Raw genomic sequence first — 26,120 nt, 5'->3', positions numbered from 1 at the left:
AAAAGCTAGAAAAGACGTTTAATGCCAAACTTATAGAGATTCGGGAAGATGTGACGAGGAAAGTGAAGGAGGTGTATTGAGCATATACAGTGCACAGAGAGAGACGTGCTCAATAGAGAGATCAATGAGAAACAGAGCTGTTGGTAGAGAGGAAGATGTCATAAAACTAAACATTGTGCTCAGAAATGTTGCAGAAACAGAGGGTGAGAACGTTAGAAATAACGTCAATGCCATGATCAAGGACGGGTTGAAACTGAGAGGTAAAGTGATAGACAAAGCTTTGGGAAATCTATCGACAGATACTCGCCACCCAGGGGTGATAGTTGCAAGTCAAATGAGGATAAAATTGAAATCCTGAAAGCTTGGAGATACCTGGAACTATAGTTACGTCTATGTGATAGCCGATAAAACCCGGCAACAACGCCAGTACAAATCAAATCTGAGAACAATAGCTACGGTGGTGGGGGGTGAGAAGCTCACGGTTGCAGCTAACACGATCACGTGATGATAACAAACACACCTACAGACACACGGACAGAGCGGATCGAGGTGACAGTGATATTGACAACCACAATAGAGACAACAATTCACGAGCACATGACCGTCGGGAGACAGAGAGCAGACGACACAACAGGGACAGACGAAACTGGCTTGATGGAGACAGGAGACCAAGAGAATCCAACAGGAATGGATGGGGACAGGAGATCACCTGCAACACAGACCAGGGGCTCTAATCCATGGAGCCAGGATGGTAGAAGATAGTCAGTCTGCGGGTTCATGAATGTTGCTGGCTGGACACCTGACATTCTGAACAATAGTCACATGTTACGCCGCGAACTGTTAGAATTCCGTGACTTGGATATAATTGTTGTAGCCGAAACTCACCTACGTCAAGACGAAGAATTGACAATAAATTGATATACATGGTTCGGACATAACAGAACTCTATTGCATAACCGTGCTAAACATGGATCTGGACCAGATTTCTCATTAGGAACACTTTTCTTGATAGTTTTAAGAGTGTCGGTATTGAAAATAAATCCGATGAAGGTATACTTTGGATAGAGCTCTCAGACCACAGTAACAGCAAATTTTATATTTGTGTTTGTTATCTTCCCCCAGAAAATTCGACAAGGCATGTCTGTGCTGGAAAACATAATTGGGGCGAACCGGGATTCGAGCCAAAAATCATAGGTTTCTGGCGTGCCCAAGGGACTCGTTATTTGAGTGAACAGTCATGTTTGTTAGCACCAAAAATGTTGCTGTTAGGGAGAAGGATGTTGTTTATGCAACTAAATACTGTACTTCGGATGTACCAGGTGATTTTCTTACATCTAATGATATCAATTTACAACTTGAGGCTCCTACTCACTCCCAGATTGATCTCGATACCTGATCTGACAGGTTAACTGGGTTAGTTAAGAATGAAATGCACGAGAAGTTAAGTTCTCGCTCATTGTTTTTGGGAAGAGGAGTAATAAAAAGAGGCGAGGTGGAAAGCCATTGTGGAATGATGGCCTATGTTTGTTTTGGAATGCAATGTGTGAGGCGGAAAGAAAGTAGTGTAAATGTAAGCATGGACCAGGCAGAGTGAATCTTAAGCATAGTTTTGTTATGAGGAGAAAGGAGTTTGATAAGCCTGTTCAAACAGCTAAGCGCTCATAATTATTGGTTGGTTGGTTTTTTGTTTAACGCAGCACTCAGCAATATTCCAGCTATATGACGGCAGTCTGTAAATAATCGAGTCTAGACCAGACAATCCAGTGATTGATATCATGAGCATCGATCCACGCCATTGGGATCGATGACATGCATCAACCAAGTCAGCGAGCCTGACCGACCGATCCCGTTAGTCGCCAAGCATGGGTTGCTGAAGACCTGTTCTACCCCGGAATCTTCACGGGTCACGCATATATGAGTGAGACTAGCAAACGGCTGGAAAAGCTGTGAAAGCCATGACCGGGAGTTTTGAAAGAAGATAGGTAAAATCAGTGTGGTTGGAGAGAGACAGAAGCAGATTCCAATGAAAGTTGTGCTAGAGGATGGAACAGTGAGTGAGGAAAGGAAGAAAGTGCTAGATAAATGGAAGAGAGATTACTGTCAGTTGCTGAATGGGGATGCTGGTTCCTACAGCGAAATTGCGGATAATGACAGACAAAATGATGAAAATGTTCATGTCCTTTTTAATGCCAATATTACAATGTTTGAAGTAGCTAGAGCTATGGACGGAAGTCACCGTTGGAAGGCGCCTGGCACAGATGGTATTCCTACTGTATGTTTGAAGTCTCAAAATGTTATATCAGCAATGATTAAAATATTTAATCTTTGTTTTAGCACTGGTAATATTCCCACAAAGTGGTCGATGAGAATAATAAACCCTATACAAAAGAGCTGTATATTGAACCCTACAGATCCCTTATCGTATAGAGTGTTAACCAGCACAAATACAATTTATAAGATATACTGTACTGTCCTTAATCAAAGATTACAATCTTGGACAGAATCTACCGGTGTTTTGAATGATGCCAAAAATTGTTTTAGAAAAAAGAGGTCCACTATGGACCATATTCACACATGTTCAATTATAGAAACTAGAAAAAGTATAATAAAATCTTGGTTTACAGCTCTTATAGATTTTAAAAAACCTATGATTTCTGTTAACAGAAATCTGCTATGGCATAAACTTCATAATGTTGGTGTCAATGGAAACATGCTAGTAGCGCTTCAGTCACTTTATCGCAATGTTAAATGAAGTGTGAGAGTAAATGGTATGTTTACATCCTGGTTTGAGTCTCATGTTGTACATTTTAGAAATCCTAGCATCCCAAGAAACACAACAGATTTTTATTGGTAGTTCGGCTTTAAGTAGTGTTAACTGTTACAGCTACCTGTTGACTGAACATCTTGATTATAACATAATGGCAATGTCTGCGGCCAAATCAGCTAACAGAGCGTTAGGCCTACTTATTTCCAAGTTTAAGACAAAAGGAGGTATGCATATTAGCACTTTTTCTAAGTTATATGACACTATGGTGTGGTCTGTCTTAGCTACGGCGCATCTGTATGGGGTAACCGTGACTGTCTGCTGTTAATGCAGAACACCACCGTGGTGCCATCAGGTTTTCTCTGGGAGGGGGTAGATATGCAACTAATTTTGCTCTGAATGGGAATAGAGGGTGGATACCTCCGATTGTCAGACAGTGAATATGTATAGCTAGACAATGGTGTCGTTTTAGAAAATGCCTGATTGATTAAATACACTTGGTTTCTTATGGGCGGAGGGCTTTCAGCCAATCACAAGAACTGGAACTCACGTTTTTCGGCAAAATTGGCCGACCTAAACATACAGCACATTTTCAACATCACCACTGGTTTAAATATGAAAGGTATTTCAAGCAAAATACAAGATGTCCTCATGGAAAAATACCTGAAAAACTGCCAGAAACTTCTATGGAAAGATAATGTTCATACTGGTAAAAGTAAACTCCGTACGTATAGGCTTTTTAAAGATTGTTATTGCTGTGAAGAGCTTCATGCCCCGGAGTTACAGATCTGCCTGTACAAAATTTAGATGTGGTATTGCACCTTTAAGGATCGAAACAGGCACATATATTAATGTAAAGGTTGAAAACAGAGTAGGCTTTAATTGTTGTTTTTTGTTGTTGGTTTGTTGTTTAACCCTGGTAAAGGGCAGCATTTGTTTCATGAGAGTAGGTCAGATCATGGAGGTTACACTTGAGGGAGAGGGTTCTACTAATTACAGTACCACAGGAAGAGACCTGTAGACGTGACGTGTATTAGATGGGCGTTGCATAATGGCCGCCAGGAGAGGTAAACATTGAGTTAAAGCAGCGTTGTTTGAAATTCCAAACGCTACTGTCAATATATCTTCTACTTGATCTTAGATACATCATTTTCGCATTTACAATATATATTTTTTAAACGTACGTAAATAGTTTACTAGTCATATGGCATGAGTATTCGCCAATTCTATTGAGCTTACAGGCAATAAATGTAATTTATGGTAAATATAAAACGTCTCATGTAAAACATGAAGTAAGTACGATAGTAAATAATAATATTCAAACCGCATGAGAATACAATGATAACTAGATACATATAAAATCCTAAAGCCTGTATTCCACATTCAGAGGCAGGAGGAAAACTGAATGAATAAAGAGAAGAAGTTTGCCCTTACATATATGTAGAGACATCATCTGAATATGACTATATATGTAAATGTCACGATACTGTAGCTATCTACACGAACTATTACAAAATTGACATAAGGTCACGGAGACTATATATACTATACCAAATTCGATGTTTCAGATGATAACGTACATTATTTGATATAATAAATTCAGTTATTGATATCTTCAAATCGACTTGCGATATCAGTAAAAATTTCATGATATCATAAAATCAAATTTGTGATATGAATTCTTTTTTGGGTATCCATCAATGAATTATTGATATCAAGTAAGGAAAAAACTGTGAAAAGGCACCCTATATATTGTTCTTTGTTGATTGTATTGAGTAACGCGATTGCATCATGGCTATAACGTTAATTTCTGCACCATCATTTCTTTCCTCATGAAAAAGTGTTTTTAAAATGGCATCTTATAAATTACTTAGGAAATAATACTAACACGACCTGCATTTATTTATCTCTCTGTCATTATTATCATTAACATGTGTCTACTTTTAAGTGTATATACTTATAATATACATCGTACTGATTAAGGAATGACACACATTCGTAACATATATATATACTGTTAAAACATGTAGCTCGTCGGTATTTTGATTCTACCCCGAATTACTTTGCAACAGTTCACCTCTTCATCAGAGAGGGGCGGTCGGGTAGCCTAGTGGTTAAAGCGTTCGCTCGTCACGCCGAAGACCCGGGTTCGATTCCCGACATGGGTACAATGTGTGAAACCTATTTTGATGTCCCACGATATTGCTGGAATACTGCTGGAATATTACTAAAAGCAGTGTAAAACCATACTCACTCACTCACTCACTCACTCACTCACTCACTCACTCTTGTTTTCAGACTTGCCATTCAGACAGTTATCACAATCTCACCGGTTATAAAGATTTGATACATGCTGACTGACGGGTCAGTGATTAAGACAACAGATCAATACACACGCGTCCTACCTATTCAGTATGTACGTGTGATTCTTGGTTGTATGTGTGCATGGTATGTTTGGCTGTGTGTACCATTACCTGGATGCATGTTGGTTGGTTTGTTGTTTAACGCCGCACTCAGCAATATTCCAGCTACATGGCAGCGGTCTGTAAATAATCGAGTCTGGACCAGACAATCCAGTGATTGATATCATAAGCATCGATCCAAGCAATTGGGATCGATGACATGTATCAACCAAGTCAGCGAGCCTGACCACCCGATCCCGTTAGTCGCCTCTTACGACAAGCATAGTCGCCTTTTACGGCAAGCATGGGTTGCTGAAGGCCTATTCTTACCTGTATCTTCAAGAGTTCATGGATGTATGTAAATTATGGGTGTGTATTTATGTATGTATGCGTGCGTGCGTATGTAAATGTATGTAAATGTACGTAAGCCTAAATTAAAAAATATATCCCTCTGTCGTTTGAAGCCAGTAATTGTAATAATATATTAGAGTTTGCCACTTACGTGGCTATATCCCCCGCCCCTGTTGCAGAATTTATGACATAATTAAATCTAAACAAACCCTAACCTTTTTTAACCGAGGTGGAACTTGCCATGGAAACGTAAAAAAAAAATATTTCAAAAATTTCTCAATAGCAAAGGGCACCAGTTAAGCATGTACCTGACAGACCTGCAAAGTTTGATGAAAAAAAAATTGAACGGTTTATGAGTTATGCTCCGGAAACGAACCCTACCCTCACAGAATCCAAGTCCATCTTGTTGCCATGGAAACGTAAAAAATAAAAATTTCTAAAATTCCTCAATAGCAAAAGGCACCAGTTCAGCATGTACCTAACAGACCTGCAAAGTTTGATGAATATTAAACGGTTCATGAGTTATTCTCCGGAAACGAACCCTACCCTCACAAAACCTTAGTCCATCTTGTTGCCATGGAAACGTAAAAAATAAAAAAATTCTAAAATTTCTCAATAGCAAAAGGTACCAGTTCAGCATGTACATGTACCTGACAGACCTGCAAAGATTGATAAAAAAATATTGAACGATTTATGAGTTATGCTCCGGAAACGAACCCTACCCTCACAGAATCTAAGTCCATCTTGTTGCCATGAAACGTCAAAAAATCAAAAAATCAAAAAATTCTCAATACCAAAAAGCACCAGTTCAGCATGTACCTGACAGACCTGTAAAGTTTGATGAAAAAATATTGAACGGTTTATGAGTTATGCTCCGGAAACGAACCCTACCCTCACAGAACCTAAGTCCATCTTGTTGCCATGGAAACGTAAAAAATAAATATTTCCAAAATTTCTCAATAGCATAAGGCACCAGTTCAGCATGTACCTAACAGACCTGCAAAGTTTGATGCATATTAAACGGTTTATGAGTTATGCTCCGGAAACGAACCCTACCCTCACAGAACCTAAGTCCATCTTCTTGCCATGGAAACGTGAAAAATAAAAAAATTCTAAAATTTCTCATTAGCAAAAGGCACCAGTTCAGCATGTACCTGACAGACCTGTAAAGTTTGATGAAAAAATATTGACCGGTTTATAAGTTATGCTCCGGAAACGAACCCTACCCTCACAGAGCCTTCGTTGGGCGGGGGATAATTATAATTAACAAGACGATTAGTTTTCGTGTATAAAGAGACATAAGTGTATTAACCACCTATTACCTAATACAACCATGATCGCGCCGACTTCGTACTCAAAGAAATAATTTCTGAACACAAAGCACATTTAAACTTCACAATATGGTAATTTGACGATATAAATAACCTTAAAAAGGAAACTTATTATCATATCACATTAGGTAAAGTAATTTGTTTCATATGTTTTAAATATATAGATTTCCATTGATTTTGTTACGTAATGATCGTGCATGCATATCAACATTTTACATACAGAAAAGAAGATTGTCAAACAGGTCAAGGTGACAATATAATTATCTTTCTTAAAAATATTACAGACATTCCAGTCAAACATCAGGTGCAGTATTATTTGAAATACAAAGTAAATCAAACTGAATAATGAATACAAATCTTTCATAAGATAAACAAGTATCGCAGTAAAACGTTAATATCACATCATATCCAGCTATTATGTCAGAAAATAAGGTTGCTGATGTGTAACTGTATGTAAAAAGTTTATACAAAATGACTTGATTATGTCCTTCAAATTTATCACATAAAATCTTATTATGCAAAAAATCTGGAAATTTTACAAGCTGTAAAATAAATGGGGTGCAACCATCGAAAATACTGTACTGTATCATCGAAAATATATTATTTGTGTATGACATTAACAGACTGTTGAAAACATGGGGGAGTCATTTGAGGCTAGGGAGTTATCTGAGCCTACGACGGGTGAGTCGTTTAGGCCTAAGGGGAGTCATATGAGCCTAGGCTCAAATAACTCTAGAGTTGTCTGAGCCTGTGGAGTCATTTCAGCCTACTACACCGGGAAGGAAGCCTACTCTCGCAGTAGCTCACAAGAGTAGAAACTTCTCTCGCGAGTATAGCATAGTAAGCTGGGGGATTATCGGCTGTTGTGTGAAAACAATGCTTCAGATAGATCGACGTCCTGTCCCTGTTAAGGCTAGACTTTACTTCTGTTTTCCTATATTTACCAGGCCCCTTATGCTAACAAATAGCCTAACTGTTTATATTACTATATCCTGCTATAGTTTAACTCTAACAAAGCTATACATTACGTAAAACCTATAACTGATGATAATAATCTGTGACAACTTCCAATTGGTGACATATTGGTGAACTTGGCAAGTGTTGATGAATTTTGATATTCATCTTATTATAATCTGTCAAACCGTACATAAGTTTGTGTGTTGAATCATAAATATTCAAAGGGACTGTTCCTTACACCCATCAATATCTTACTGAATGAACATTAGTTTATTGTATGAATTATATAAAGATCTCAATAAGTATATGTTTTATATTTTTGCGTGCATGAAAGGGGGGATTAAGGGAGAAGGGGACTATTTACTAAAAGTATCCAATAACTAGTGGAGGAAATTGGAAATGGCTGAACCTGTAGATAGTCAATGGGTTTTTTTATCATAAAACATTCCCTGGTCGGTAAACACCAGTTGTTATTATAGTGCCTTAGAAAATCTCCTTCTTCGTCCAGAACTGCCAATTTGTCGAGTCAGTTCCCCATGATTTAGTTCAACGTCTCCAAAAATAAGATCATTAAATATTGTACAGTCGTTGGCATCGTCGTTATAGTATAAAACACGAGCACGTCCCCAGAAGTTCTTAGCCTACCCCCCTATACTGGATGGCCTCCTAAAAGCAGCATATGTCACCTAATATGGCCGACTTGATTGAGTCCTCGTGGTTGTAGAAAGATACCTACTCATGTCTAATATCGCCCCTTTATCGATCAGGACCCCCCTACCCCCTAGTACCTTTTTGAACAACTTTTGATAATGTTGGCTTTGGGTAGCTTGATTATAACCCCTAGTTTGACTTGGGATCTCCCAGTCGATGTGCAGCTTGCTGTGGCAGGGACAGGTAATTCTAAAAAAAAACACCGGTCGGTTATACATTTTAATGTTAGGTTACGAGAAAATATTGCTGTTATTATTTATTGTTTATGTTAATTTCCATAACATTTATGATATTACATTACGATAAGGAACACATATAGCATTATTTCATTATTTAGCTTAGTGACATAAGTATAATGATTTTTTTTTAAAATATGTACTCCTTATGTACTCCATAACTTCTAGAACGCTGAACAGTTACTAAATCTAGAGCCAACTTTATGGAGGTGTTCTTTCGAATTTCAACAGTTTTATAAAACATGGTGGGGGTATATATCTTGCTATTGTTACAAAATCATAACACTTACATCTTGAAAGTGTCCATCCAGGAGGAAAGGAAGAAAGAAAAATGAAAGTATAGTCATTCATCCTCGTTATATTTTCCTTTGATTTTTTTAAAGCTTTGTTAAAACAAGGTGCAAGGTATGATGGAAGGCACCTAACCGGTTCAACTGTAGATATATGCAGCAAACTATGCGCTTTTGCAGCCACTTCACAGAAATCAAATTAAAGGTAATCATATGTCCACTGTTGAAGGTTTCAATCTTAGGCAAGATCGCGATTTAAAATCCAAACTGTCTTACAACAGCGCAAAGATCAGTTTGTGCAAGTGGAATATGACTCAGGCATGTATTTTGTAAAGTGGATTGTAAGCACCTATGGTCGATGGTATCTAAGGATGTTCTGTGCAGTGGGCCCGGTTGATTAAAAGCATCACAAGAGGTTGTGTTTTACGTGCTGCAGTCATGTTGTTACATACGAGAATAAGCATGTTAAGAAGTATTTTCTTGTTTAAGTGATACATCTCTGGTGTTTATGCTGGCAGGATTTTTAGGAATTTTTGAATGAAACAGAAAAATCGAAGCACCAAGTTTAACTGGCATGTCAGTATTACAAGCAAAATTAAGAAAGGTCATGATTGTAGATCAATATACCTTTCTTAATCATCATCATGACATATTTCATTGTTGTATATGCATAATTGTCATTTACATGCACAAGCATTCAAGGTGTAGCATTTATATTGGCAACGATAGCTGCTTGACCAACGAAAAGTAAACACATGCAATAACAGTGTCAGAGCTATGCAGAAGGTTGTCTCTAATTGAACAACACAACATGTACATTGTCCAGAACTACATTTCCAATAAATAAAAAATATATCCATATACATGTATGTGTTAGTCGTGGTATTCAACAGTTTCTAAAATGTAAACCAACAAATACATTGTGAGAAAGCTAATCAAGATGTCAAGATTATCAAACAGTATGAATATCAAAGTGATATTTCAGGCATTTGGTAGGCAACAGATACGTATGAGATAGTGGACGGAACTTTCTGAATATTACTTACCCTGCACTACAAGCTTCTGTCCACAGTCAGGGATGATTGGTCCCAATGATCCTGGTGAGCCTCTGTAACACTTGTAATGACCTTCGTCTTCCCAACTTACATCAGAGAGCACGAATCTAAACAAACCAGTTCCTGATGATGACACGTGTCCAATGAATCTCAGTCTAGATGTGAACTTGTCACTGGCAGCTCTGACATGATTGTGGCTTGTGACGTGAAAAAGGCATGTCTTTGTCTCACTGTTACACACACTGAACTCCCTGGTCCCAGGCTCCGGGAGAGTCCATGACAACGTGGCATAGCTTCCGACCCTGACATGCTCAGTTGTGGGCACTGGAAAAGAAAAGACTTATGAAAGATTGACAGAGGTAGACTTGCAAATATGTATCACTTATGAAACGAAGAGTGTGACTTCTTTATGAAAGGTCCATGTAGGAAGCAAAGGCACTGTAAGTCACCATGATCCCTGGTATGGTGATCTTCCTTTAGTTACTGACGATCTCTAGCCCATTTTTATATTGTGTTGTTAATTCTTTCTGCTTTTAAATGTTCCTCAACTAGTTTTAGATAGACTCTGTGATATTCTAGTTATTGTACTGTCCTTTGATGACAGGTTTTTTTATAGAGTCTTCATATATGTGTTATTAATGTATTACTTCTCGTTACGATATGGCTGAAATTTTGCCGATGTGACGTTAAATATTAACTCACTCACTCACTATTAATGAAAGTTTGTTTGCAACAGTAACGCAAAATATCACATTAAGTAAGGTCAATGCTCTAGCAGTGTACCTTGTATACATGTAACATCCAACTTATTACAGTAAAACATCATATAAACTAACAAACATGTCAGAGCTTACATAAAAGACAAAGTCACAAACACGTGAATAAGACTATATATGTAGCAGTGTTGTATATACGGGCACTCTCTGTATTTTGCATATTTTTACATAGTGTATTGAAATGATGTATTGGCCTTTTAATGTAGCTGTTGTACTCTACAATGCTTATTTCAGCAGAGTATGAACTTAACCTATGTGCTTTTTTTAATCGACTGTATATTAAAGCCTGAGCTTAATCAATTATTTGCTGTGGTGTATGAGAGGTAGGCTGGGTCATTCTGGAATGTTTTCTGTTGTTTCTTTGTTTAAGTCAGCTTAGACCTGATTGTTCCAGTCTAGAAATCCTAGCACTAAGGCATTTCACATGCACACCAACCGTATTGAGTGACCACAACCGTCCTTTGCGTGGATTTTAAGTTGATCACTGAGATCCTCCTTACAAGTTAGTGATTTATTTATGTAAGTTTGTTTGCAACAACAAACGCAAAATATCACATTAAGTAAGGTCAGTGTTCTAGCAGTGCACCTTGTATACATGTAACATCCAACTGATTATTGTAAAACATCATATAAACTAACAAAAATGTCAGAGCTTACATAAAAGACAAAGTCACAAACACGTGAAAAAGACTATACATGTGGCAGTGTTTAATATACAGGCACTCTCTGTATTTTGCATATTTGTACATATTGAATTGAAATGATGTATTGGCCTTTAAATGTAGTGAACATTTACAGCTGTTGTACTCTACAATGTTTTTTTCAGCAGAATATGAACTTAAGCTTTGTGCTTTTATTAATCAACTGTATATTTAAGCCTGAGCATCAACAAGAATTAGTTGTGGTGTATGACAGGTAGGCTGGGCCATTCTAGAATGTTTTCTGTTGTTTCTGTTTAAGTCAGCTTACATGTACACCTGATTGTTCCAGTCTAGACATCCTAGCACTCAGCATTTCACATGCACACCAACCGTATTGGGTGACCACAACCGTCCTTTGCGTGAATTGTAAGTTGATCACTGAGATCCTCCTTACAAGTTAGTGATATAGTAAATACGTCTTATTATGTATTTGAATTTATGTATTCAGTTACCTTATGACACTGTTTTAACATGTATCTAAATTATCAGTTGTTGCATGTCGATTCCCAAATTGAAACAATATGTTTACACATAAATCTGTATGTACAAGAAGTTAGTGTGAAACAAACAAGCAACCAACAAATGGAGAAGAATCAACAAGTGAATTACAAAATTACCTAGGTTTACAAATCAATACAAATTACTGCATAGCAAATACACAATAGAGTGGCAGTACAAAATTTAATGACAGTATATAATATGATGGCACTGGTCAGTTGACAGTGGTCAAGCTTCTGAGAAAGATCAAGGCAGGGAATCAGGGATGATGATATTCACAAGAAAGCTGGTCTTGATGTAATGAAATGTGTGAGAGAGATATCAGAGGCCCCCTTATATATAGTCTACTAACTACTTGAAACTTACACACATTCCCTTACAACATAGAATAATCCACATGTTTCTATAAAACACTATCACAGTCCAAGGTATTCTGGAAGTTTACACATGACACTATCATCTATGGTATCTTTCTCAAAACTGCTTACATTAAACCGTACTACATTTCTGACAACTTATCACTGTCCAAATACAATGCAATGAACTTGTACCGAGTTACAACAGAAACATTGTCACACAGTTACACCCAAAAATACACTGCCATATAACACAGCATGCATAGTTGTTAAAATTGTCAGTTTATACTGTTGAGGTCAGTAAAACAAAGTAGAGACAATTTATCGATAAAAACTTCTTTATTTGCCAGACAAGCTATCAACCTCAACCTGCTCACCCCAAACCTGAGATCGAAACACCTCCGCCAAGTCTTCACCAATTATCCACCCAAACTCGTCGACAAAGTCAGATTCTCTGTATTCCATCCCACATCCAGATCTGTGAACTCTATATATACCTATACTGCTACTACAGGTGGAATTTCTTATGTCAAAATGATGTTGTGCACAAATGATGATCATGACATAAAGTTAAATTGGTTCTAGCTCATCACCACCTGGAGCCAATCAATGATACCACAGAGGGAATTTTTTAGTACAAAAACGATGATGAGATTAAACTAAATTGTAATGAAAATATTCTCTATTATTTTTACTCATACGCATACGATTATTTTTAACAAAGTGATATTCAGCATTTTTACTAAGTTCTTCGTTCATTTTACTAAGAGACCAGACTATATACACTTCTTGGTAATTGGAAAGAAACAATTGATGACCGTATTTGGTTGGTTTGATATCATTGATATAATATATACCTTGTGGTAATTCTCTCCATTTGATAATTTTCTCCCTGAGCATAAATGCTTCAATAGCTTTTTCGAGTTCTTCCTTTGTTGGTTTGTAATTCTCCATTGTTATATAATTATGTAAGCATTCGTTTAAATGAATGTATGATTTTTTTATGCGGTACAACCCAACGTGATCAAGCAATCTATTTTTAATCTCCAACCAGTTCTTTGGTTTTGGCATGGAATAATTGACGCACTTGTTGTCTCCCCTGTTCTATGAACTTTTTTTTCTCGTCTTCTATAATACCACTGGTCTTACGAGAATTGGATCGAATCACCTGTTTCATTGTGTTGTGTTTGGTGAGTTCTGACAACACTAAACGAAACTCCTCCTCGGATATCTTACAATCAGCCAGTGCTGTTGAAATATGATCATCTATGCTGTTCAACTTTGCTTCGGCAAGTATCTGAATATTATCATGTTTTAATGCTTTCTTTAGGAACTTACGAGAAATGAATTTTATTGCTATTCCTGTGGCGTGGCGATTAGTTATAGTTGATAGTAAACCAACAATGGCTACACCGAGTCCAATGTTAGCTGTTACAAGCGCAGTGTCAACTCCGTCAGGAGCATTCACGGCTCTGCGATACTTTTTATACAATCCAAATCTCAACCTTTCTATTCAATGTTTTATGTCGCTTATTTGATGTAATCGAAATCCATTAACAGTTTTTCATCTTTTCAGATGCTTCATCGAGCGCCGGATATAAACCCATAATGTATATTATTATATCATATAATAGTCTTTAATTGGTCTTGCTTCAATCTTTTGAGGGTATACATCAGCCCCATTAAATGTATATTATAGGGCATAAATATCTAAGTAAGAGAAATGCTATCACCTTTAATAATTTGGACCCCCTCAAGGGTTGCAACAGGTGATGCTCCTACATATATAATACTACAACGTCGACGTTCTTGTTTCTTAAGCCATTTAATTGATAGACTTGGTAATATTTCCAAGGCATCTTCTTATGCATCGCCAAACAAGACTTCAATAATAAGCATAGAAAGATAAGGTATTGCACTCAAGTTATCTTTAATATCATTGAATTTAGTAACCATATTTAAACTAACATTTTTTACTACCGGACGACTAAATAACATATGACCTGGGTTTTCTGGCATGGGAGAGACTAACACACTTTTTCGTTTTGAGGGCATATAAGCCCCGAGTACGAAGTGTTTTTATCCAGTCTACTAACGTCGACATCACTTAAATTTCCTAGATTACATGTGAATGCAACTTCTTTCCGCTTGTATACATTATCTTGTAAGTGTGAAGTGTATAACTTGCCATCGATACCGGGTTTACCTAATCCTTCTACGTCTCCGAGATCAAAAAGCGCATTTGTATTACATTGTCTAAGGTTATGCGATCCAGGGCCCGATGAATCAACCATTATTTATAATATAGAGCGTTACACTCAAGTATCCACAAACCAATGCAATTTCGGCAGAACCAGTTAAACTTTGCCATATGGTGTACCACAATAGGATGTGATGTATATCTTAATGCCACAGAATTTCAACTAAATAAGTCTGTTTTATCATTTCACGTATACTATCAGATTAGACGTATTCTTAAAGAAATTAGTGCTCCATTACCACAGGATCGAGCATGGAATGCATCAAATAATCCATATGATAAGAGGGCCTTCGAACATATTTGTCATGAATTTAATATTTCTACGAGTAAAGATTGGCGTATTAAAGGAGTTAACCATGGTCTAGGTGTTCCGTACAGTGGACAAAGAACTGTTACAGAAGAAAGTGATGATTTACAGATAAACAATCTTTTTGTAAGAATGCATAATCTTTATCACGGTTGGGAACTTTCGAGTAACAATTGGAGAGGAGACCTTACAAGTTTTAAGGGTGGTTTGGCTTATATTGTTACAAAATTTGTGCAACTAAACAATACCACAAAAGCTTGGAAATAATTTCATAATGATAAAACAGAAAATAATTTTACTAACCAAGGAGTTGTAAGAGTTAATGAATCAATAAGAACTTATGTATGGGCAATTCTTGGTGCACAATCGCAAACACGAACGGGAATAAATGGTTCTTGGATGGTGCTCGATGCACAAAAACAGTTTGTCGCATACGAAGAGGATGCTATTAGTTCATCCGTTGACATACCATCATCTATAAAGCATTGTCAAGATGTATTACAGTACGCTCAATCCAAAGTAGACTTTGTTTATGAGCCGGGACTATACATGTCTCCAAGTAATATGGAACTTAAGATTGGTCAAGTGATAGGCTATAATACTAAAATTGTTATTGCTACCGATCAACAAAAGCCAGGTATAAATTCAGATATTTACACTAAATTAATAACGCAAACAAACACAGGCGAAACGGGAATAGTAAAGCCACAGACACTACATGTTTCACAAAAGCAACCGCAACAACCACAAGTGCCACCACATATTGCAACTAAAAATCAACAACATATCGATGAAAAAACAGCGCTTATAGTAGGTGGAGTCACAGTTGGTTTTCTCATAATTTGGATAAATAGTCCTTAATGAACTGATTTTCATAAATAGTCTTTAACGGATAAGTACAACAGCCCTGCAATTGCTACGATCAGTGCCCACAAGTTTTGACTAAGCCAAGTGGTGGTCTTAGCTAATAAATTCAAGAGCCAGGAAACAATACTCCCTATTATACCGGGAAGTGCAGACGTGGCTTTCCCAGCAAGCTTTCCCAGTGCTTCTCCTAATGATTTAAAATGATTTTTTATCCACTCTTTTACACCATTTTTATCACTAGGTGGTATGCCACCTCCTGTACCACTGCCATCAGTTAATGCAAGAGCCGATATCAAAGCCGATATAATAAATCCCAATGTGGTTAAAATACTGCCAATGGTTATCCCATGTTCTCTGAACAATGTTTTAATTTTATCGGGCAGTGTAGTATCATCCTTGAGGACTTGATCGATATTTCTCGAATTAGACTAATATGTGAACGAAGGGCCTTTCTATTACTCGAAGCAGCTTCGAGGCGGACCGATCTTTTGTCTCCTAAGTTACACAATCTTTCAGCAACACGGCATCTACTGAATTCATCACCAGCCTGTTCAAGTTTTGTTTTCTCATAAGGTATATGCTTGTCGAGTTCAGATAGCTTGTCTATATTGTTGATGAGTTCTCCCCGCATTGTTTGCATTGCTTTGTCAAGACCTCGTAATTCCCTAATACTGAACACCGAGTGTGGTGATACCTGTAACATGGAATTATCGTAGTTAGTATCCAAGATTTCTACGAGTCCGTCTGAGGCCAACTTCGAGCTTTCTTCCAAATTATCTTATCTATGACACCGAGTTCAGCACGCACAGTCCTAAGAACCTTAGTAGTCTTTGCAGATATTTTTCTCGTGAGTAGTCTACAAAACCTAATTCATTATGAACAGTGTTGATGCCGTGTTTACTGACTATCGTAGACAAGTCTTGGGGCTTAAGAGTACAAGAATTCATAAGATCAATATCTGGAGAGGCATGCAGTTGCAATATTCCTTTACTATCTATCGTAAACTTTGAATAGTCACAACCTATTGGGCTCTCTTTTAAGACATCGTAATAATCATTTACGGTTGATTGCAAAAGTTCATGGTTAAGATTCATAAAGCTGGTTTCATCAGTACTGTCTTCGATTGTACTTGGATTATCAAAGTTATCTGGATTTAAATCATCCATGTTTATATTAAACATAAGGTTACATAATTTCAATATAACAATGTCTTCGCAATACGGACGCAAGTTAAATCCACAACGTAGACTTCGGGATCCATTGGGGGTCAAAGCAATTCGCCAGTCTGTAACTATAACTAATAACCCAAGTACCATTGATTAGAATCAAACACTTTTGGTTCGCTTTCCTAACCTCGGCGCACACGATGTCTTAGTTTCAGGAACCGCCCGACTATCATTTACAATTAGTTTGAATTCGACCGACGCTAGCTGAGAGATCGTTCAGAACATAAGAAAATTGCAATTTAAATTAGCGGTAATGAAGTTTTGAGTATTGACGACAGCGATGTATAATTCTGTTACATGGATCTCTTGAGAACGGCTAAAGAACGGGAAAACTTACAGTACCAAGGTATTTGTAATCAGAACACATTGAGCCTGCGTGTAGGTGCTGATAGTTGCGATAATATCATCGAAGGAGATACGGCTGTTGCTGATGCACTAGTTAAACAATTCTATATTCCGCTCGACTTTGAATTACTAGATAGTCACATGCCCTTTTATCAAGCATCCCTAGGCGATAGGTTAGAATACGAACTCACTTTTAATGACTACAGCAGAGTAATCAAAGCTACTGAAGATCCTACTAGCTATTCTGTTGACAATATCTCACTGGAGTATGATATGATAACAGATCCTGAATTAGCCAGACAAATTCGTAACCAGTATACCGGATGTTTAGCCATTTTGTACAATCGCGTGCTTCATCACCGAAAGATCACCAGGAACAAAAGAGATATGACGTGGAATATCAATCTAAACATCCCCGCTAGATCGTTGAAGGGTATTTTAATGTTGTTCGAGGACCCTTCTGAAGCATTTGCAAGAGATACCAAGTTCTACAATCCCAAGATTACAAAAGTAGAATTGACTATCGAGGGTGTGCCTACTCAACTATTTAGTCAAGGCATGCAAGCATATCAACAGTTGGATGAGATTAAAAAACTCCCTTCTATAAAACGAAGCCCAGAAGTAAACAAGGTTGTGAAAGATCTGTCTCTCGGGGATGTATCTATTGGTGAATTCCTTACCAGAAGTATGTGCTATGGATCGACATGCAAACCACAGATGATTACCAACTACACGGCAGTGGGCGGAGAATAGAAAATGCCAGCAAGGCTGTTACTATACAGATAACGAAGCTCTTCCAAGCGCCTGGTAAATTAAACATCTATTTGATTATGGACGCGCAACTTAATATACGGAATGGAAGATTCGTGCAAGCAATCTATTAATAATCTTTTACCTAAAGAACCGCACTGCGCTATCATCTGCTGGCACACAGGTTGTGGAAAAACAGCTTTTATTCTAGATATTTTACAAAGTCATTATGAGGATGTTTTCGACCATATCATTATTTTGTGTACGACTATAAGTAATGGGTATTGCCCCTTGAACCTGTATTGCAATATATTGCAATACAAAGTCGTGTATTGTGATACGTACCACAATATATTGCCAAAACCAAATGTTTTCAACTTCTGAGAAAAAAGAAAGAAATTCTTCTGTTTTAAGACTTGTTTTATTATATTTGGGTAAAAACAAACTTTCTTTTTGACTAGAAAAGACACATTATCATCAACTCAATTGAGAAAATCTTGATATACAAAATTATGAATATTACAATCATCAATGGATTCAATACAATAAGTTTCAAACAGTTTCACTTTGAGCCAGAAGATGCAAAGTAGAAAGAAGAAATACTTATCACTCTTAACTAAACAATTATGGTGTCTTCGAAGATGCGTTGTTAAGTTTGTTGTTCCGCTAGCGTATTTCACAAACGATTCACATTTTCTACAAACAGCAACATTTTCTTCGATTGTTTGATCGATTTACGCTTTTTCAACCCGAAATGCTGCCACACATCACATTTACCGCGAGTATTTCTCACGACTTCCCAGTCATGATCCGCCATTTTGTTATTACAGATACGGCGAGATCTCATAGCATATCGCATTATTAATCAAACGTGACATCAGCTTTATCGATCGCCTTTGAACCAACGAATTAAAACAAATACGTAGTACTTTTTTTAAATGGCAGCAATTTATTGCGATATTGGAACTGTATCGCAATACGTATTGGACACGAAGTTACATCGTGGTTAACCGCTATACCAGTTATACCGCGCACCTCTACTGACTTTAAACGTTAATTAAACATACCTATCGAGAGATTGGGTAATGAATGACGACGGGGTGCACAGAGTTGATCCTGGCGATCGTTTACAAGACTGTTTACGAGTATGTCACGAAAAATATACAAAGGAGAATCAACTCTTTTCATAATAGACGATTGCAGTGTGAGTACCAAAATGAATATATGCTTTCATATTTAGCATTCTCCGGTCGGCATACTAAGCATAGCGTTTGGGTACTTACTCAAAAATACAACTCTGTCCTGAAAGATCTGAGAGAGCAGACCAAATGGGTATCCCTGTTTCATTGCAAAGACTGAGATTCATTTGAAGAATGTCTCCGCGAAAATGATGTTATTTATACCAAGCGCGAACGATATAAAGTCAGAAAACTGTTAGCAGAAACAAAGCATTGTAAACTTGTATTAAAAACCGATCAACCAGCTGCTTATGCAATTGCTTTGCAAAAATAGCAACTGCTAAGCAAAAATATAGCAACTGCTGAGCAAAAATATAGCAAAAATAGCAAATATAGCAAAAATACGATAAATTGAACATTAGCAGTTATTATGGAATAATGTGGTTTGAAATCCTCATTCTTTTGCAACAGTTTATTATTTCGGGCTGTATTGGATATGTCATATCTTATTATGTTAAACTTAAATATCTCCTCAGGTATTACATTATGGAATGCGACGAACAAATGCTCAAAGAACCTGATTAACATGCAGAAGTAGTTACAGATAAATCTTTAGATAAACAAAGAGAAAGACTTGCCGCTTTGGTAAATTTATACCACTAAAAAAAATTGATAACATGACCGAAGAAGAAATTTAAAAACTGTACGCGAGTTACAAGTCTAGACTGGGAGTTACCATGACTAAAACAATTGGTTCGGCTATGTTACAACTATACACAGTCGTAGCTAGTACGTTTCTTCCTATCCCGGCAGAACATCGCCAATATTTATGCGAATCTCTAGAGAAAGACCTGTTCATCAAACACGCTATAAGTGCAGTCAGCTGTGCGTTTTATCATAGATACGTAATGTTCTTAGCGCTGGTGACCACCGCTTTAATAACAGCTAGGTATTGTCAATTTAAATATACGTGCCCACTTACTAATAATGGAGACTCAAGTGACACCACAACAGTTTGTGGAAACACAACAAGTGAACAAGGAAATACAACAAGTGAATGAGGAAATACCAGCGATTGCGAAATCACAAGCCAGAGTGACTAAGAATCCTCGAAAAGTCACAGCTGGTAGGAAGGGTGCCCTAGCGAGGAAGTCAAAACTAATACACAATTCAAATATTGAACATGCACTGAGGGTTGTTAGTATAGTGGTGGTATGGTTGTTTTATAAGACCAGAGAAGAGAAATCGTCATCCCCGATTACACAACAATTTCAATTAGAGGTACGCCCTCATATAATGTTATAAAGGCATTACTACTCCAGTTACAGATGATAAAATGTTGGTAAATGCAACGTATCATTCAGCGGTGGTCAGCAGCATGGCTATGATTTTAATGGTTATGATATCGGTATGATGATTCTTTATATAGGATTGGCAATGGCAACAAAAGATATGCTCATCAAACAAGGGTTTATCCCAGAAGACATAACGAAGTAATTAAACATTTGAATATTTTATATTATTGAACATTTGAATATGGCAACAATTGCAATGATGGTCGGTGGAGCTATTGTTAATGCTCTAGCTTTTTCGGGAGTAATTTTTTATTTTCTAGTATGAGAGGAGAGGAGCGTAAACGACATAATAAAGCATAAGAACAACTTGAAACAGCCAGGGTCACAATGGGCCAGAAATAGGATATTAAGATAAGATTTTATTAATGATGAACTGCCTAAAGAGGGGCATTCAATTCAAACGTTTAAGGATGTTGAATGTGCCATGCACGAATACTTCCTTGTTTATGGAAAGAAACTTGATCCAATACCAAGACCAACAATCTCTCAGTTTTATACACAGTCAGAGGCTCAGAAAGAGCGCGAGATAAAATTTATAGTTTTGGGATTGTCCAGCGTGGCTATTTTTAGCTATGTTCTATTGCGTATCAACCATTAATAATAACCCTGACTGCTAATCTATAAATAGCACTGACTGGCTGTTCAGCTATGTCGCGATGACACCTACACATAACCTATGAGCTTTAAATAGCGATGACAGCTATGACTCACCAGCGGAGATGTGATTTACCTTTCAGACAAATAATATGATATGTGTATAACCATGAATCTGTGTAGATATACACTCATGGGGAAGCCGATTCAATGTCAGAAGCCATGTGTGGGTGTTTACTGTGGTACCCATTCTTATTACATCAGACAGGGATATAAACCTCACGTTTGTTCTGTATGTGGGATTGGGGTCAAAGCTAGTTACTGTTTATGCAAGAGTCACGGTGCTGATAGGGTCAAGAAGCAGGTTATTTACGTTTGGAAGAGAGATTACATCAACGAGAGGAATAGGTTGGGGAGAATACGTATTTATATATGAAAAACAACCATTAGGACATTTGACACATTTTGTATATACCATTAAACAACAATGGATTTTGTGAGAGAGTTGAAGGCTTATATTATGATATAATATATGCGTATCGGGTTTATGATATTCTCGAATGAGAAAAGCCGAATTGATAGATTTACTCGGTTTGGAATACAACAAACACCAGACTGTTAGAGAAACCAAAGCTCAAGCGAAAAAAAGTTGGCTGAGAGTTTATTCTCGAATGAGAAAAGCTGAATTGATTGCTTTGCTAGATAATAATCGATCAGTTGATGTTGATAAACCCACTGTTGTTGATAATAATGAGTTAACATTTGTACCCACAGCTGGCGTTGGTAAATATAAAAGAGGTTTGAAGAAGGATGTTAATTCCAACATGGATGTTAATGATGTTAAGCCCATCGTATCGAGCAATTAACAAGGAGTTAGATGATTTAAAAAGTATATAATACCAGCTAACGGTAAAAATGTCATTGAGTAAAAGTAACGCAGATGATAGTGCTGAATATACCGAACCTTATTTCCTGAGCAATCAAGAAGTTATAACCAAATCCGATACTATTAGCACATCATTAGATACATTAATTCAAAGGATACAGGAAACTTTAGAACGTTGGACAATAGAGCTTCGGGTTGGGGTGTAGATAAAATCGATAATTTATATTCAGATATAGCAAATTATATGCCTTTCAAAGGTGGGTCTTATATAGATTTACCCTCATATTATGAAAAGAAAAAAGCCATAATTAATGTAAAAAATAAAGGCGATGACTGTTTCAGAATGGTGATAAGATCTGCATTGTTCCCCGTAGATTCTAAAATTGCAAATAGACCTTCTAGCTATCCCCCAAACGACAGACTAAACCTTGATGGTATAGACGAACCTACACCAATCTCACAAATTGATAAGGTGGAAAAGCAAAATATTTTAGCTATAAATGTTTTCGGACATTCTTCTAAAGGAATTGTTGTAAACAGGATAAGCTCCGCCCCGGAACATATTCCCAGAATCAATTCATTTCTGATCGAAAAAGATGGTAAATATCATTATACATGGATAAAGAGTTTAAGCAGGTTATTATGCGATCAAACAAAACATGCAGGAAAGAAATATTTCTGTGAAAGATGCTTGCATGGGTACAGCAGACAAGATCTATAAGAAACGCATAAAGCAGAGGTGTTCGACAGACTGCTTTCAGGATTGATATGCCTAAAGAGGGAATAAATATAATAAAATCTGAACATTATTGTAATCAAATGCCAGTACAGTACATAATTTACGCCGACTTCAAAGCACTTTTCAAACCTATAGAAAATACCGAATGCAATACTGAATGTAGTTGTACGTACAAAACTCAAGAACATATTCCTTGTGTGTTTGGATATATAATTGTAAGGTTTGATGGGAAAAAAAACCTGCCCGTGATTTAAAGAGGTCCCGATGCACAGGAAAGTTCCTAGAATACCTACAAAACGAAGAGAGAATAATCAGGGAAAATTTAACACTTAAGAAACCCATATGTATGAGGAGGGATGATAAGAAGTCAACAATTTGTCATATTTGTAATAAACCACTCAATGGGGATTCCGTAAGAGATCATTGCCACCATACGGGTAATTATCGGGGAGCGGCGCATAAGGAGTGTAACTTGAAACTAAAAATGAATTCTCAAACAATACCCATCCCCGTTGTGTTTCACAACCTTAGAGGATATGATTCTAATCTCATCATGCAAGCTATCTCAAAGACCGACCGCAGCTTAACATGCATTCCTAATAATATGGAAAAATACATATAATTCCACTTGACTAAAACTATACATTATACGGACAAGGATGGGAAACCTAGAATAAGCAAAGTAATGGACTTAGATTCATAGACTCCATACAGTTTCTCTTATCTTTCCTGGACAATTTAGCTAATGTGAACAATACCGATGACTCTGCAATAACAAATCAATATACTGATCGGTTAACACAGCATTTGTTGCTGAGAAAAGGTGTATATCCTTACGAATATATGGATGATTGTCTAGATTCGACGAAAACTTAATTACCACCCCTTGAACCATTCTATAGTAACTTAACAGAATCTAAAATAACCGATGCCGATTATGAATATGCTCTGATGGTGTGGGATAAATAAGGTTGTTATAAATTAGGTTGTAAGAATTTAGGCAATTATCACGATCTGTACTTAAAAACCGATGTACTGTTACTCGCCGATATATTTGAGATATTTAGAAAGACATGTTTAAAACAATATGGCTTGGACCCTGTATGGTACTATTCCAGTCCTGGACTATCTTGTGATGAATTGTCGAAGAAGACCGGTGTAGAACTAAAATTACTCACCGATTACTTGCACTTGTTTATTGAGAAAGGATTAAGAGGTGGTATATTGATGACGGTGAAAAGGTATTCTAAGGCTAATAATAAATTAGTGGAAGGTTCATGATCCGAGTAAACCCTATAACTCAAACAATTTGTACGGATGGGCTATGAGTCAACCTTTACACACAGGCGTGTTTGAGTGGGTCGATGTGAATGATATCGATGTGGATGATATCCACAATATCAATGTGAATGATTCCGATAAAGGGTACATACTAGAAGTTGACTTGGAATATCCAACAGAGTTACATAAAGACCATAACAGTTATCGGCTAGCTCCCAAAAGATTAATGGTTAATAAAGATTGGATGTTGGAATATCAATACTCCTTGATGGGTAATACTAGGTAAGCTAATGTAGAAAAACTCGTACCAAATTTGATGGATAAGACAAAATATATAGTTCACTACAGAAATCTTCAGTTATATCTATCGTTAGGTATGAAACTAAAGAAAATACACAGAGTTCTAAAGTTTGATCAAAGCCCTTGGATGGAGCCCTATATAAGGCTGAACACAGATTTAAGAAAGATGGCTACCAGCGATTTCGAAAAGAATCTATATAAGCTCATGAATAACTCAGTATTTGGTAAAACTATAAAGAATCTAAGGAAGCGTGTTGATGTTGAATTAGTCAGATCTAATGAGGAAGAAAGACTCAGGAAAACTATAGCCAGTCCGGCTTTTAACAGAAGTAAGATATTTGATAACGACTTAGCCGCACTACATATGCAGAAGAGTAATATAAAATTCAACAGACCGGTGTACGTTGGTATGAGTATTCTTGACTTGTCAAAACACTTAATGTATGACTTTTATTACAACGAACTTAAGAAGCAGTACGGCGATAGATGTGAGGTGTTATATACCGACACAGATCTTTGTTGATGGAAATACAAACCGAGGATGTGTATAAAGATATGGCAGAAAAAATAGATATGTACGATACGAGCGATTACCCAAAAGATACTGCAAAACATAGTAAATAAAAAGGTGTTAGGTAAGATGAAGGATGAATGTGCTGGGACCCCTATTGCAGAGTATGTCGGATTAAGACCTAAGATGTATTCTATAAAGAAGTCTGATAATGGGGAGATTAGAAAAGCTCAGGGTGTTAAGAAGTATGTGGTAAAAAAGCATATCAAACACGAACAGTATAAAGAAGCATTATTCAATGCTAGAACATTCAAACACGAGATGAACACTTTAAGAAGTGTCAATCACAGGATATATGGATTAAGAATGAACAAGACATCATTATCGCCCTTAGATACAAAGAGATGGATTGATAAGGATGGTGTAACTACCTACGCTTATGTTTATGGTGGTAATACTGTATCGTTGGGAACTATAAGCAACTCATTCATATGCCCTGCCCAGTCAATCTTTAAGATAATAAAGAATAGGCTCTCCTTTTCTTTCGTAACCAACCAACTAGTGTTATATATCTTAAGAGACCAAATCAGATTGGTTGTGCGACGTTGTCCTCCTATGAGTTCACCGGGCTGGTATAGATATCTTACGCTTATGCCGACCGGAGAATGCTAAATATGAAAGCATATCTTTCTTTTTGGTAAGTTCTTTACTCGAACTGAAGTCGTCTATTATGGAAAGGGTTGATTCTCCTTTGTATTTTTCGTGACATACTCATAAAGAGTCTTGTAAACGATCGCCCGGATCAACTTTCTGCACCCCGGGATCATTCATCACCCAATCTCTCAATAGGTATGTTTTATTAACGCTTATAGTCGGGCATAGAATAATAATATGGTCGAAAAATCCCGATAATGACTTTGTAAAATATCTAGAATAAAAGCTATTTTTTCACAACCCGTTTGCCCGCAGATTATAGCGCAGTGCAGTTCTTTAGGTAAAAGATTATTAATAGATCGCTTGCACGAATCTTCCGTTCTGTATATTAAGTTACGCGTCCATAATCACGTACAAATATATGTTTAATTTACCAGCC

General features: G+C 37.0%; 1 protein-coding gene across 1 annotated transcript in view; it reads right to left on the bottom strand.

The window, feature by feature from the left end:
- Positions 1 to 587: 587 nt before the first annotated feature.
- LOC124123803 overlaps positions 588 to 26,120 on the bottom strand; it is a 192,947-nt gene continuing 167,414 nt past the window's right edge. Inside the window, exons 9-10 of the mRNA XM_048398643.1 lie at positions 10,089 to 10,421; positions 588 to 709 (exon numbers count right to left, since the gene is read on the bottom strand). Coding sequence (XP_048254600.1) covers positions 588 to 709; positions 10,089 to 10,421 — 455 coding nt within the window. The remainder of the gene's footprint in view (positions 710 to 10,088; positions 10,422 to 26,120) is intronic.

Source organism: Haliotis rufescens, unplaced genomic scaffold, assembly GCF_023055435.1.
Source record: "Haliotis rufescens isolate VD_foot unplaced genomic scaffold, xgHalRufe1.0.p SCAF_18, whole genome shotgun sequence".
NCBI classification, from domain to species: Eukaryota; Metazoa; Mollusca; class Gastropoda; order Lepetellida; family Haliotidae; genus Haliotis; species Haliotis rufescens.
The sequence above is the reverse complement of the archived record's forward strand: the minus strand, read 5'-3'. Positions and strand labels throughout refer to the sequence as shown.